At 36.2% G+C, this 14,666-nt stretch overlaps 1 protein-coding gene across 4 annotated transcripts in view; it reads left to right on the forward strand.

The window, feature by feature from the left end:
* The window catches only part of GULP1 (GULP PTB domain containing engulfment adaptor 1), a 146,421-nt gene that overhangs the window by 73,436 nt on the left and 58,319 nt on the right, over window positions 1–14,666 (forward strand). For all 4 annotated transcript variants that reach the window (XM_065840811.2, XM_071811168.1, XM_065840814.2 and 1 more), the window contains one exon: window positions 7,141–7,202. In XM_065840811.2, coding sequence (XP_065696883.1) covers window positions 7,141–7,202 — 62 coding nt within the window. The remainder of the gene's footprint in view (window positions 1–7,140; window positions 7,203–14,666) is intronic.

The following is a 14,666-nucleotide window of genomic DNA, read 5'->3' on the forward strand; positions in this document are numbered from 1 at the left end:
TTCCCATGCCTGTGTTTGATGGGGTGCTTTGGGGGTTTCTTCTGTTGAGGAGAGTGGTTATTCTGAGGAACTGACTACGTGAGTGCTGTGACTTCCCCAGCAGTTCTTTCCGACTCCTAATTAGTCTCCCGGTGGCTGTGCTGGTGGGGTTTGTGCTAATGACAAGTTTACATCACTCTGTTACCTTGGAGCTACGTAAACAGTCTCAAATATATAAGATTGTGAGGGGAATTTAAACGGTTGTTAGTGGCACTTCCATAATAGCAAAAGGTTATCTGGATTGTGCAGATTTATAGAATAAGTGTCCCCTAACCCTCATTGTCATGGTCAGCCTATATGAGGCATATAGAGAAGATGGTAGCTGGGGCCATAGCTCCTTATCATCTTGAACTGGTGATTGGGGTGACTTGAACTGTGCTGGAGAACTCTGTTCTCATGCCGTCACCCGATTCAAACAACGAAACTTTCCTCTGAGTGTTCAGGAAATGATTTCATCATTGACAGACATTGGTAGCCAAAGCAAGAAGAGCAGCACTAAAATCAGTGTGAGTTGCTAGGACAGAAAGGAAGTGAGCTCTTTTTAAAATTAACCCTGATTCTTTAAAAAAAACCATTTCCTACAGATATGATGTGTGACATGAGTGTTTATGTGTCTTGAGAGAGTCTGCGTTATGGGAACAGCAGGTTTGTCCTGAATCAGAGCAGACCCCAGTTTTCAATATTACCAGTACTTCATTTTGCAGTAGAATTTTGTACTACAGGTATAACATCTGGAGCAAGTACTCAGTGTAAATTTATTTTTGAGGGCCACGGTTTGGGCATGAAACAGCCACTTCAACTGCTAACATGTGCTGAGTGCTCTGGCCTTAAAAACAGCTGGTACAGTCGTTACCTGTCTGACTCCCTGAGATTTAGCACAAACCAGAACTCCTGACCTGGATAGTTTGTGTTTGTATTTTGGTTGTAGTTCTTTTTATTTGTCTGATAGTAATTTTAGTTGGAAGCTTAATTGAAATGCTCAGACCTCAAATAGAATAAATCAAGCTGTTCATCTTTCATCCTAATAATGACAATGAAAAATATGAGAAAATGTTTAAACAAATTCAGCTTCTTTCAGGAAGTACTTAGACAAGTAATCATAAATAAATGAAATCTTTTAGCAGTCCAAGTTGTATATCTATTCTCATCAGTTAGCCAGGAGCTCATATAACAGGAAAAAAAAAAAAATGAAGTAATATTGACAAACCCAGTTTATTTCTGGTTTAAAGCTGACATCAGCACCTGTTGAAGTTTCATGTTTAATAAAAAAAAATGTAGTACCTGTTCAAAGTAAAATAGCTTTTCTCTTGGCTTCAGTACAGGTTGGTTGGACTACCAGTTACATGTGTTGCAGAGAAAATTCTCTGTAGCAGAAATATTATAGGACTGTACAAAAACATATTTTGTTTTCCATTCATTGATCAATGAGTGCAGTATACTCCATTAAAGTAGTTTTTATAGATTGTTCCTTTTTTTGAGCGTCTCTTCGCACTCCCACATAAACAAATCTAAGATCAAGGTTACGTATGTTATTGCAGCTTTGTTATTAGGACAAAACTTATGAAAACATATTTGTGTCTGTCATAGTAGCAGGAACTTGCTTTTGTATGTGATCCAGGTTTGGGTCATGGTTTCTGAAGGGTGCTCTTAATTTTTCCTTTAATTTTTCCTTTAAAGTTGGCTGTGGTAGCGTGCTTACTTTGAAATGCTGTAGTGTGACGGGTCTGTAGTGCAGATCAAAGTCTTTTTATCTTAAAATATGTTTGCATCTTGATAATTTTGGTCTTTCTTATAACTAGCTTAGGGATATTAATGTAATTCTCATGTAAGATCTTTTTAAATGCTGTATTTTCATGTGAGCTTTATAATTATAAATATATTGGTATCTAAACTGAATTATTGATTTGTCATTAATTTATATGTGATTATGTGTGTAGGCAAAATATTAAGTATTAACGATGGGCTTTTTGGTTTGGCTACTTTTTGGTGAATGAAGGTGCCTCTCCCAAGTGAGTTTGGGACATTTTACTGATTCTATGGCCTTCCATTCAGAGCCATTATATAAGAACTGGTGCATATAAGTAAACAAAAACGAACTAGTATTTGTTGCCTTTTGCGTCATCAGAAATGTGAAAGACGACTACTGTTTCTCTGAGATGGAGGCATTTCTAAATATGGAATGACTGTAATCCAATCTGTCTGTGATTAAAAGAGTAAAACGTTTTGAGTGTCTCAAAATAGTGCTCAAAATGTAGGTACGTATATCTGCTTCGGGCTGAATTTAGTACTGAATGGAACATGTGAAATCCAGTGGACTTCAGTGACATTGTGGAGAGTGTAAATCACAGATGAATTTAGTTATTTCTTTATTACACTCCAGTGGTCCTCCTTCATCACAGTATGGATGTCAGACTTAGTTTCCATGTGGCACAATGTTCAATGCCAAAGCTGCTGTTGTATGCAGGAATCTGAATTTTCTTTTTTTTCTTCCATATGATAGCAGTTCATAAGGTTGGTAATTGGTGCCACATTATCAGCTTATGAGATGTAGATGGTATTCATAATGCTAAATGGAATATATTGAAGTAATAGCCTGCCAGAAATCCTAAGTTTCAGCACTAACGTTTCTGTGTGATGACTTTTTGTGAGTCTCATTCATGAAAGTGTAGACAGATGCATTTAATGGGCCTGACACATTAGAAAAATGCAGTCAAAGGTTATAGGATACTTTTTTTGTCTGGATGGACTGACTATAATGTCATCTTTATGTTTATTGTAAACTTATGCTGCATTCCAGAGATGAAAAGTGTTTCATTTTGTATTTCTTCTTCTGAGTGATTAGACAACAGGTGAAAGCCTGTTATTATGACTCATAATTCCAATTGCTTAATCATAGTAACCTGGTAATGACTTTAATAAATTACTGCTATTAGACACATGGTCATTCCTCTAGAAGATGGTTGGAACAAATACTATAGCTGAAATATAGAAGAATATGGGTAGATTTATGTTTGTTAATAATGTTTAGGCGTTGCATTCAGATGAAAACTCTGGTAACAAACTCTGATGGCTCAGCATTAGCAATTTGTCTGTTACCTATAGTAGTAAAAGAGACAAATTGACCTTGTCTGACTGCAAACGTGAGGTATGTGAAAACCTGCTTGTCTCTCTTCCAGCACAGGATTGAGGAAATTATACAGGGTGACAATGCTAGTGTGTTCCATGTGAAGGTTTTCTTTATTTATATGAAAATAGATAACCTAGGAAAAATGAAAGATACAGGTTTGTATATACACACACTGAAGCTAGTAAACTATTTGTTCCCTGAAGCATTAATACCTAGATGCAGCACTGATCTTATGGGGTGTTCTCTTCTTCTTCAGGAGGCTGTTGTTAGGCTGGTTGTCACATAAGATCTTTCTTTTCAATGCAAATTTTCTAAAGCAGGAAGACAAGATAGTTCCAAAATCTCTCGTCATCTGTTAGCAAGGAAAATGTCAATTGATGTCAAGGAGATTTTGATTCACTTAAGAAAAAAAGGGTTTTAGTTTTTACCTCCTGAAAATGATTGTATTTTCGCTGTGACACTAAAAAGAAAAAAGAAGTTTAAATCAGAGTCTCTCTGTTAATCATATTAAATGGAATGACCACTAGGTCTCATATGCTTTGGTAAATGCTTTGGAAACATAGTTAAGTGGAACCATTTTTAGCATGCATGAATTAATAATGGGAGTGGGGCTTAGGGAACCTTTGACCTAAACTTGCACTGGTGAGCATTGTTTTGCCCTTTAGAAAATAGTTCATCAGTGCCTCTGTAGTGAACTCCTTCCACAGTACCTGTGTGCACTATCGTGTGGAGAAATTAATCTCAAAAGGAGAACAGTTTCTTGGCACTGTTATTGCTTTCCTTTTTGGTAGATAAATGGTGAGATGTGCTGTTATCTAACCTAATGTCATCCTCTGCTAAGCATAGCACAGTTGTTCTGGATACTTTATGAAGTCCTTGAGTCCATTGACTTCAGCATGTGATTTGTCAGCATTTTCCTGTTCCCTGACTCTCCCAGTGCTACTCAGGCCTCTGAAATGGTTTACACCAGTGCTTGCAGTTTGTGTGATGACCAAGCATTTGATGTGAAACACAGATTGTAAAAGAATCTTTCCTTTGCAACGGAAAGGGGCTGGTGTGATTCAATGGAGAGTAGAAAGGGGTGAAGTCTCAATTCTAAGCACAGTTAATCCTCCGACCACAATAGTGGCCAACCCCCTGCCTCCACTCTTGCAATTCCGTCTGTCAAACCCTGGCTCTTCCAAATGGTCTTTTGACGCAGTTAATATTGTAAAATTGGCTAATTGAAGAACCTTCTAAACCCACCACATATTTAGACTTTACCTCTTAGAATCTCTCATATTTCATTCAAGCAGAACTCTGCTTAGGTTTTAATGCACTCTGCATGGCTCAAACTCATAATTCTCAAAAAAAAATCCTAACCGTGGGCACTTAGCTGAGCTTTAATGTAAATGCTAAGGCAACCTAGATTAAGAGCTTCAGACAAGATCTAAAATAACTGTAGTTTTCACCTGGTTTGATAGCATTCGTCTCTTTTCACTTTCTACTACTATTACATTAGATGCATACTGCTGTCAGTTTGGGTTATTATCTAGACTTCTGGTCCTTTCTTTAGGACTTAGTGTTTTATTTATCTATAAAGTGCCCAGAATTCTTGCTGGTGTACAGCTAATAAAATAGTAATATGAAATGTGATTTTCATTGCAGGGTTTCATATTTTGTTTGTTGTATCATAATGAATAATTAAGTACTAAGCTATGAAAATCCATTTAATTAATTTTAAATGTTAGGGATCATGCAAACCATAAGCCACATTCTACATCAGGTGTTCAAATGTATACCTGTTTTAAAGATTTTTTTTTTCATGTTTTTCTTGTTTATTGGGTGCAAAATGCCTGAAATTGGACATTTCTCAACTGCTGTGAAATCAAACTAACTCTCAGCAGTATTTCAAATGGCTGCTGAGTCTTGTAAGTCCCAAATCAGAGCTTACAGTTCAGAATGAAATGATGGTAACAAACTTTTCCATAATACCTTACATGATTTTTTGCGTGTCTTTGCTATAAATGTCAATGGAAAACTTTAATTACCCATGTCACAGTGTCTGCAGATCTACGTCTGGATGTTGGAAAAGCACTTTCTGACTCACTTTTTTCATCAGTGGCACAAGACTCATAGAATCCACACATCTTTTTGGTATCCTTGCTAAGTTACAGATTTCCTTTTAAGCCAAGAGTACCCGTCCAGATTCCTTACCTTTCCATAACTAGTAGTATCAACGGTTATGGAAACACTTTCCTAGCAGCATTTTCCCTTGCTGGAATCCCCTAGAGCATTACAGTTAGAAGTTGGTAGACAAGCGGATGACTTCACAAAAAAGTTTTAAGGTTAATCTTTGCACCTAATTATAATATTGGAAAGATTAGTGTTTCATTAAGACCAGCCTTTCAAACTTGGCTCCCAAATTAAATAACTTCTTTTCAGATTTGAACTTGCCCTCCTTGGGGATGGGAAGAAGGGAGGATGAAACATTTGCAAGGAATAGTCGGGTTTACTGGTACCTGTGTAGACAAATGAGTGGGGTTCTCAGTTCTGATATTCCAATCACAAGCCACAATTGAAAGGAGGAGCCACTTTGGTGCATAATCTTACTTCTGGGTGCTGCTGAGTGGACAAATCATGTTTTCTTAACTAAGAAGTGATAATATCACTCTTCAGTAATGGAACTGAACATTGCTGTCATCTAGAATGAAGAAAGATTTCCTCCAGCTTTGCAGTTCCAATCCTGTCACTGTAGGGACTGGTGAATATCTTGTTTACCAGTTTTCTTGCTTCTCTGCCTTACAAAATATGTAGTTATCAGTTTAATATCAATAAACATCACAGCTTTTGCTCATGAACAGGATTTTATTGTTCTGATGTGTAACTAACAAAAAAGTTAGTAATTGCTATAACTGCAATTCCCATTAAGGGCAAAGGGAATTGTCTGTGAATATCCAAGGGTAACATTTTGCTTTAAGCCATTATTCTGTTACTTAGTTCAATAAAGTTCCAGATTTGTGACTTTGATTAATGCTGATTAAAAGACTAGTCTCATGTTAGAAAATACCACTAAATACTGAATATGTGGAGAACAAAATACTACTCAGTGTTACAGAATCTCTCATGCACTTGGTTATACAACTTAATATTTTGGAACTTTTTCTTAAATACTTTCAAATGAGAAAACTTTAAGAAAATGGTTTCTAAACTTCTAATGAAAAGCAGTTGTTTCTCATGCTTGGAATTCCATCTTAAATTACGTAAAACCTGCTAAATTATCATAAAAAAATGAGAGAAATTGTATTTCACAAATAATGAACTTATGTCACCATAAGAAACATACAGCAGAAAAGTAAGACAATAACATAGTCTTGTGATGTGAAAATCATTAAAGGAAAATATGCACATTTATTTAGGATGTGTAAGGAAAGATGAAAAAAGATCTAAACCTCTGAATCAGTTACTACAGTCTGACTTGCTTCCATTTTCTGGTAGAAGGATTAGCACTTTTTTCTATCAGTTATTGCTTGGATAGTTTTTACGAAAATAATTTCCTTTGTCTCTTTGTTATCTTGATAATTCATCCAGAAAAGCACACAATTCATCAAAAAACATAATTAGAAACGCTACATGCTGTCAATGCTTTAAACAAGAGCAGGATGCAGAAAATACTGACCTGAGGCAGCAAGAAAAAAAAAAACAACCATAGACCAATAAATGTGTTTTGGGGAGGAGTTGGAATTCTTATGGTAAATCAAGCTGGTTAAAATGGGAAATGTGCCCAAGAGAAGTAAGCAGATTCTTTCATGTAAATGTTTGGAATGTTGTGAGATAATATATACTGTGTTTCCCTCGAGTCCCAAGAACTACTTCAGACAGATATTTATCTGAGTAAAAGGAGGGTTAATGATGTTTTCCAGATAGATACTATAATAGTTAAATTAACAATTGAATAACCTATTCAGTGCTTCTTTTATTTTGCTTTTCTGTAGACAAAACATGGATGCACACTCCTGAAGCCTTATCAAAGCATTATATTCCCTATAATGCAAAGGTAAGAAAATATGAAGTTATTTTGTCCTCTTAGCTTTAGAACACAGCGCGTTCTGTTTTGCTTTTCATTTGAAAACTAGAGAGACATGAATTAGGCAAATGAAATACAGAAGAAAAACTTAATAAATGTCTGTTTTGCAGATGGACAAATGCTGTTTCCTAAATGATGGACACTTGATTCTTGTTCTGAATTATTTGATAGTTTTCAAGAAAGCAAACCAGTGTTCCTCTTCTGCTTGATGCTCTGTTTCCTTTTAATGGGTGCTCAATGGATAGAAATTTTGAGAGCAAAGGAATTGAACATCAGGCTGCATGCTTCCAGTACTATAAAAATTAAGATTAATAGCACAATCTTCTTTTTAACAATAGCAGAGGGAATAAGTAACAATCCTATTTGCTGGATCCATTGAAACATCAGATATTCTGGAAATACGGTAGAATAATAATGAAATTTTTGCACAGTAAAAGCAGAAGCTTTGCTAATGCTTTCTTATCCAAGTTACTACGCAGTTCTGTAATAGTGTTTCAGTTAGTCTAATGACATCTGTTTACAGGTAATGGATCTTCCCAGAATAATACCTTAGAAAATGGTTTCCTCAAAGGAGGAGAGAATATGCTGTAATCACTCTAACTCAGAGCGATCTGATTAATTAGCTATAACTCACAGTTAAACTGGGAGGATATTCCAAAAGGATTCCACTGTGGTCTGTTCTGGATATAGTTCTCATATGACTGGTATTTTTTAATATTCAAATAAAAAGTATTTCACAGGCCAGGACTCAGTTTCCTCTGTGGATATTCCCTGCTGTTGCGTTTGGAATTTTCTTGCGCTTACTATTGCCCCATCACGAGTCAGTGTTTGTAGTGGAAATCTGAGTCTTGTTCTGCTAGTTGCCAGGTGAACATGTTTTTATTCTGTGTGCTCTCAGACTGAATTTTTCACCGAAGGATCTATTACTGTTTAACTGTATAGCCTTGCCAGACAGCTTGGCTTTTATATTACAGTTTTTGAGAGGGAGGAATACTTGCCGGAGTGACTGTGCCATCTGTTGTAAGAGCAAGCTGAAGCTGTGAATTCTGTTCATGTGCTGAACAATGTCCATTCCTTTGTGGTCTTTACATAGAGAGAAAAAAGAAACCTCCCTCATATTTCACGTGTTATCTTTCTTGAGAGTGTATCTCATTAACAGGTGTCAGTACAGCTATGCAGACAAAAAAAACCACACCACAGTGATAAGGTGGTGATAACCATAGAAACAACAGCATCAACAGCTTCTGGGGAGAAAAAGGGGACAGAGAATTCCTCACCAGAGGAAGTTTTGTTTGTTTGTTTTGGGGGGTAGGTGGTAAAATAAGGTTGCCCATTCTTTTCATTTGAATCATAGTAGAAAATTTTACCTAGAACTGTCCGTTATTTGATTCTTCACTCCAAAGCAAGTAAAATATCTGCTTCGCTCTGTAACTGGAGTGTAAAGGGTATGGGATCTCCACATGACTTTTTGAGACCTGCAATAGATTTGCACAACTTTTATTAAGTTAGTGGGTATATGCAGACAAAACAACAACATTGTTAAATCTATATATGATGTTTCTACTTTAGTTCTCAAGTACTGTTTTTTGTAAATTTTGCAATATTTTTCTTTCAAAGAATGTTTTTATTTTTAACTAAAATTTTGTATCTTGTAACTGCAGTGTGAAATAATGATTAAAAACTCAGGAAGTGTTCATAAAACAAGTATTGTAAAAGGCTCTGATTTAATTCAGATGTTCACATTGTTCCACTACCAATTCTCTAACATTCTATTCATATCACTTCTATATTTGATTGGAGGAAAAGGCAACACTCTATCTGTTTTGTTTCAAAAAGTAATTATGTTAGTGAAGAATGACATGTTCAGAAAATCGAATCAGTTTGTCGGAAACCAATACCAGAGATGATATTTTTCCGTGGGCAAGTGAGCTGTATTCTGCTACATAGTTTCTTGAATGCAAATTACCACGCATGAAAAATAGCATTTTCTCTTTTTTTATAAGACACAAAATTCATTTCTCTGACATTAATCTTCTGAGAAAAACAAGATCTTACTAAGAACAACTGGAAAAGATGGGACATTGTTTGTTTTATTCTTAAGATATCTTTAAGAATTCAAGAAAGCTGTTGATAAAATGCATTTGATGAGTTGACTGTTATGTTATGGAAAAAGAAAAAAATCCTAGCAAAGTTAACTAGAAATGAAAAGCAACCCTGCAGTTTAGACAACTGGCATTTTTTCTACAAATTGGAGAGGATTTTTTAATAGAGAATTAGTAATGTCTTCTATCCCTTAGGACGTACATCCTCAGGATGATTTATGACAATAATCCTCTTTGCCAGAAAGCATGAGCAGAGTTGTTTCTTCTGAAAGTAAAACCTAGGAGCTATGACTCTCATAAGGATGTCCTTAAATATTAAATGTATCTTGATTCTCTCTCCTTTCCAGCATACCCAGTCCTCATGGTACTTGCTGTTTTGAAGTTTGCTGGAGTTTGGCATGGTTTGCTGTATGGCATAAGTTCATAGGAGTCTGGGGTATTTTTTTTTTTTTTTGTATGGGGTTTTATTTTTGGTCTTTGTTTTGGGTTTGTGGTTTGGTTGGTTTTTTCAATGTTACTGATGTCTCCCATCTTGGTCTTACTGAAGCACAGATAGTTAGACTCTGCAGATTTCAGTATGCTCTGGACATGAAATTTGGGCCTATTGAAGTCAGAATTTTGCCATCAGTTCATGAATCTATTTTTTAAAGTATATCACTCCAAATGAAAGCCTATTGGTCAGCTTTGGTGTATGGTGGTGAGTTTTTTTGTTTGTTTGTGGTTTTTTGTTGTGTTTTTTTTTAATTATTATTTTTTTCTTTTTCCCAAAAAAGATCATCTAGAATCCTCATAGTATATTATCAAACATGGGGATGGAGGACTCCTTTAGATACAGTAGCATGGTAATTTTGGTCTTACAAAAGCTTTTTATGTTACCAGGATAAAAAAAAAAAAAAGAACATTAAGGCAACCCAAAATTTGTCTTTTTGTGTCATCTTTTTTCTGTAATGTTCTAGAACTACGAACAGATGTTTGTGTTATTTTCCGTACTGTAAGGGAAAAAAGGTATCTTTTGCCCTTAAGTTAATTCTCTTGATGTTTAGGCCGTTTTTTTTTTTTCTCCGATCAAAAATGATCGAAGTGTGACTTATAATGAAATCTGACTGCAAGCCTAAAAATTGACTAATGTCATCACATAACTGATACTACCCTGGGGGGTGTTTTTCTGCTAATGAAAAGTTGCCACTGGCCAGAACACCAATGTTTACTATGTCTCTTTGTAGTCAATTATATACATATATATTCCTGTTTATACTTGACTTTTTTTTGGCTTGTATCAGATTTCCACAGGCACGTATTTCCATGTTGCAGATTAGAGGCTGGTGTTTATGTTGGCTACTGGTATCCTATAGAGTCAGTAGCTTTGACCTTACACTAGGCTGAAGAGCTGCTATTTTACACTGTAACGCGATGGTATGTTAAACTCTTGGGAGTTTATTTTACCAAGAAGCATGATGGCTTCCTGGTGCTGAGTCAGCTGCTGTCCTAATGTTTACTTTAGGCTTACTTTATTTCAAAACTTTGTATATTTTTATGGATATATTAATGATTTGTGATAAAGTTTAAATTTGAAATTTTGAAGATAAGCAAAGCTTTCCCCTAAAAGTCTGTTAAAACTCTCTTGCTTTGTGTTATACAGGGTTTATTAATGACAATTAATTGTGAATTGTGCAGTTTTATGGATGATCTCTGAGTTATTAAATATATATATGGAACCTGTACTACAACTACAGCAAAGGCAAAAAAAAGGCATTAGCAATAAATAAATACACTGCGAAGAGACCTTGCTTGGCAGTTCCTAGTAGTGTTAACCTATTAGTTCAAAAATGAGAGATGAGTAGTTTTTCTGCTTTATGTAATTTCTTAATCCTTCAGGATGATACTTTTCTGGAGGAGGCATTTTGCGCAAGAGTTTTAGGTCAAAAATATCATGCTACTTCTAACTGATGCAACTACAGTAGCAGAACTTGAGGTGCGATTACGTCTTTTGAATATCTGGATGTCACTATCATTAGTCTATGGCATTAGCAAAGCCATGTTTTCATAGCATAGACTGCAGTTCTACTATAAATTTCTGTTGCTGTAGCTATACTAGCAATTTCTCTCCTTCTATCCAGTCAGCATAGTACAGAATGATCGTGGTTTGGTGTCAGTAAAAGTGAAGGAATATCAAAAAGAAAACAGTATATAGATAAAGAGCAATACAAGGCATGCTATTAAAAAGTATACTTAAATTTGTGATGAAGTTAGATATAGCAAGACATTCCAAATAGTGCACGAAAATGTTAAAAATTAGAAACTAGTGAAATAGAAAAACATTACAAGAAATAATTCATTTTCCTACGTTTAATTTATTATAATTAGAATTAATAATTTAATTCCAATTAACGTTCATTAACGTATCAAAATGCCTTGGATATAACCATAATTAATTTTGTGTTTAAGGACAAGAAAAATGAGTCTTGTGAAAAGATCCAAATGAAATATGAAAGCAGAAAATTATAATCTTACAAGGAAATGCAATTCTATGCGTAGTTATTTCTGATACATTACAGTCAGACTCAGAGGTCATTATACCAAAGGTAGAATAATCATATAAAGAAGAGAACATCTTTAGAATCTGCAAGGGCTAGAGTCAACAGATTTCCCTGCTTCAGGGAAATGCACCTACCTGTTCCGTCTTGCTTACAAGGTTGCACACTGAAAATGTGGGGATAGCATTATATCCAGAAATATCCCTACAAATTAAATGACCATGTTGCTGAAAGGATTGTATCAAAAGTTTCAGCAGCAACAAACATAATCCATTTAAGTAGCTAAATGAGGGAGCTGCATTTTAACTGTTCAGCATCAAATAGTTTCAGTTGTCATTTGTCTGTGGAAACTGGTGAAGATTTCAGCTTCCTAAGAATCTGAGCATTTGTTCATTCCTCTGAAGGCTCTGAGCATACCGAGTGCTGTTGAAAAGCTGTCGGTCTGTCTTGCTGGAGGTTACGCTGCCGCTCCAGTCTTCAGAGCACAAACCCACACCTTACCTTCCATGATTAGCCTGCCACTGTACAGTAATGGAACTTAAATAGTATTTGCAGACAGTATTATATCTCACAGAATGTTAGGGATTGGAAGGGACCTTGAAAGCTCATCTAGTCCAATCCCCCTGCCGGAGCAGGAACACCCAGATGAGGTTACACAGGAAGGCGTCCAGGCGGGTTTTGAATGTCTCCAGAGTAGGAGACTCCACAACCTCCCTGGGCAGCCTGTTCCCGTGTTTGTCACCCTCACTGAGAAGAAGTTTCTTCTCATATTGAAGTGGAACCTCCTGTGTTCCAGTTTGTACCAATTGCCCTTTGTCCTGTCATTGGTTGTCACTGAGAAGAACCTGGCTCCATCCTCGTGACACTCACCCTTTACATATTTATAAACATCAATGCACACCACTTCAAAGACAGTATCAATGCTTGTTGTCTGTGCAGGAGCAGCCCACAATACCCTTACATGGCAGCACGTCAAGATTGTTTTGCAAAAATTAGTAGGCATGTGGCTGATGGTATCTGTGTGCATCTGGACCTACAGCTTTGTTTTTTGCAGCTGTTTGCTGTTGCTTACCTGAAAGCTTTGAAAAATGTGACTTGTTTAGACTTGCTGGTATCTTTTATAACTGAACTCTGACTGAGAAGTTTAGAAAAATTTGTGGAATAACAACAGTGTAGTTTTTTTACACGTGTGGTTTCTTTCCCGGTGTCTATAGATCTCTATTATTTATGTGTAAAATACCCAGCTGCACAACTTCAGGCTCTACAGATCATTTGTATTCTCCAGAAGGTGATGTCCTTCAAGAAAGGCATGAAGTTCATGAGCAATTCCAATTTTTCTTTCATCAGGTTTGTTTGTGTGTAGCTTGCACAGAGAGCTTTAGGTTTGACTGAAGCTCTCAACATCATACAGAAATGCAAAAAAAAGTATATCATTTTGAGGCATATACATGAGACAGAATGCTTTGATCCAAGTAGTTAAAATTTGGCAAAGTAATGAACACCTGCAGAGTGGAGGGGTAGCAGAGGGAAGTGATTTATATCCGGGTGCTACAGGTACACAAACTGCTAATTCTGCAGTGTAATAGATGAATACATATATGTACTGAAACCAGAGACAGCATTTATAAAGGTACTTCACCTAACTTTTAGTTTACAAGTATTACAGCTAATTTTAGGCAAACTTGAACTACAGTCAGTATAAGAGCCGACACCGTTTTCGGTTTTTCCCACCCACCACTGTTGCACAGTGCAACTGCCAGATCTTCCCCAGGTGGATGGGGAGACTGTGCAACAGTGTGGTTGCTACCACAGAAAACAGCCTGTTTGCTGCACATACTCTACATCTGCACCTGGTATGGCATCATCGTTTGGCTGCTCAGGGCTAGTAAAAACCAAAAATGGTTTCAAAAGCTCCAAAATAATGCAAGGCAGTTGAATATAATGTCTAATGTTTCTTTTCCTCTCTCAAGAGAAGCAATCAGTAGAGCACATGTGTTTTAAAAATTATCCGTGAATTTAATTAGGAGAGTGAGAGGAAAAAATATTGGTCATTTTTAAATACATTATGAACTGCAGGTGAAAGACAAAACAGTGACTTTTGATCTATTCTCCAGAGCTCTCATCTTCTCACAGGTCCTGCTTGTGATCCCTTGGTCTCTTCATAGGCTCCGTTTTGCTTGAAATGTCTAAGTACCATATGACATACTTCTGTTACAAGTATGAAACAGATTTGCAAAGCAAATAAGAGATGGAAGCAAAAATTTCAAGGCAAGAAGAAAAAATAGATCACACCAATTAATGGTAGTGTATGCAACATAGGATCTGAGAAGTATTTTTAGTTCCTTTTTCAGTAATGTATTAATTAATACATTAAAACTGTGTAGCAGAGCAGGATTGGGGGGGAGCCCCTGGTCTGCATTGAAGCTGATCTGTAGCCCACCACAGCTCTGGAGTGTTCCCTACTCTGACCAAGTTTGAAGTTTCCTCTGTAGCCAGTCTCTCTGCTTTCTGTTACCTTCACATCCATTCTCTTTAGCACCCTGGCTGCTTAATTGCATGCTTTTTCCTCATCTCTGACTTTACAAACAGTCTTAAGTTTCAGTTCTGTCTTGTCAGGGAAAAAATTGTTTTTAAACATCCAATAACTTTAGATGTATTTTTTGATACAAAGTTCTAGAATCTGTTATTTGACACTGTAGATATAATACCTACTACTATAATCCGGAATGAAAATAAAAAACGGCAAGAGATTGAGCTCATTGTCAGACTTGGAGGTACCCTCAGTTTTAGAAAGATGG

This window comes from Patagioenas fasciata, chromosome 7 (genome assembly GCF_037038585.1).
Source record: "Patagioenas fasciata isolate bPatFas1 chromosome 7, bPatFas1.hap1, whole genome shotgun sequence".
NCBI classification, from domain to species: domain Eukaryota; kingdom Metazoa; phylum Chordata; class Aves; order Columbiformes; family Columbidae; genus Patagioenas; species Patagioenas fasciata.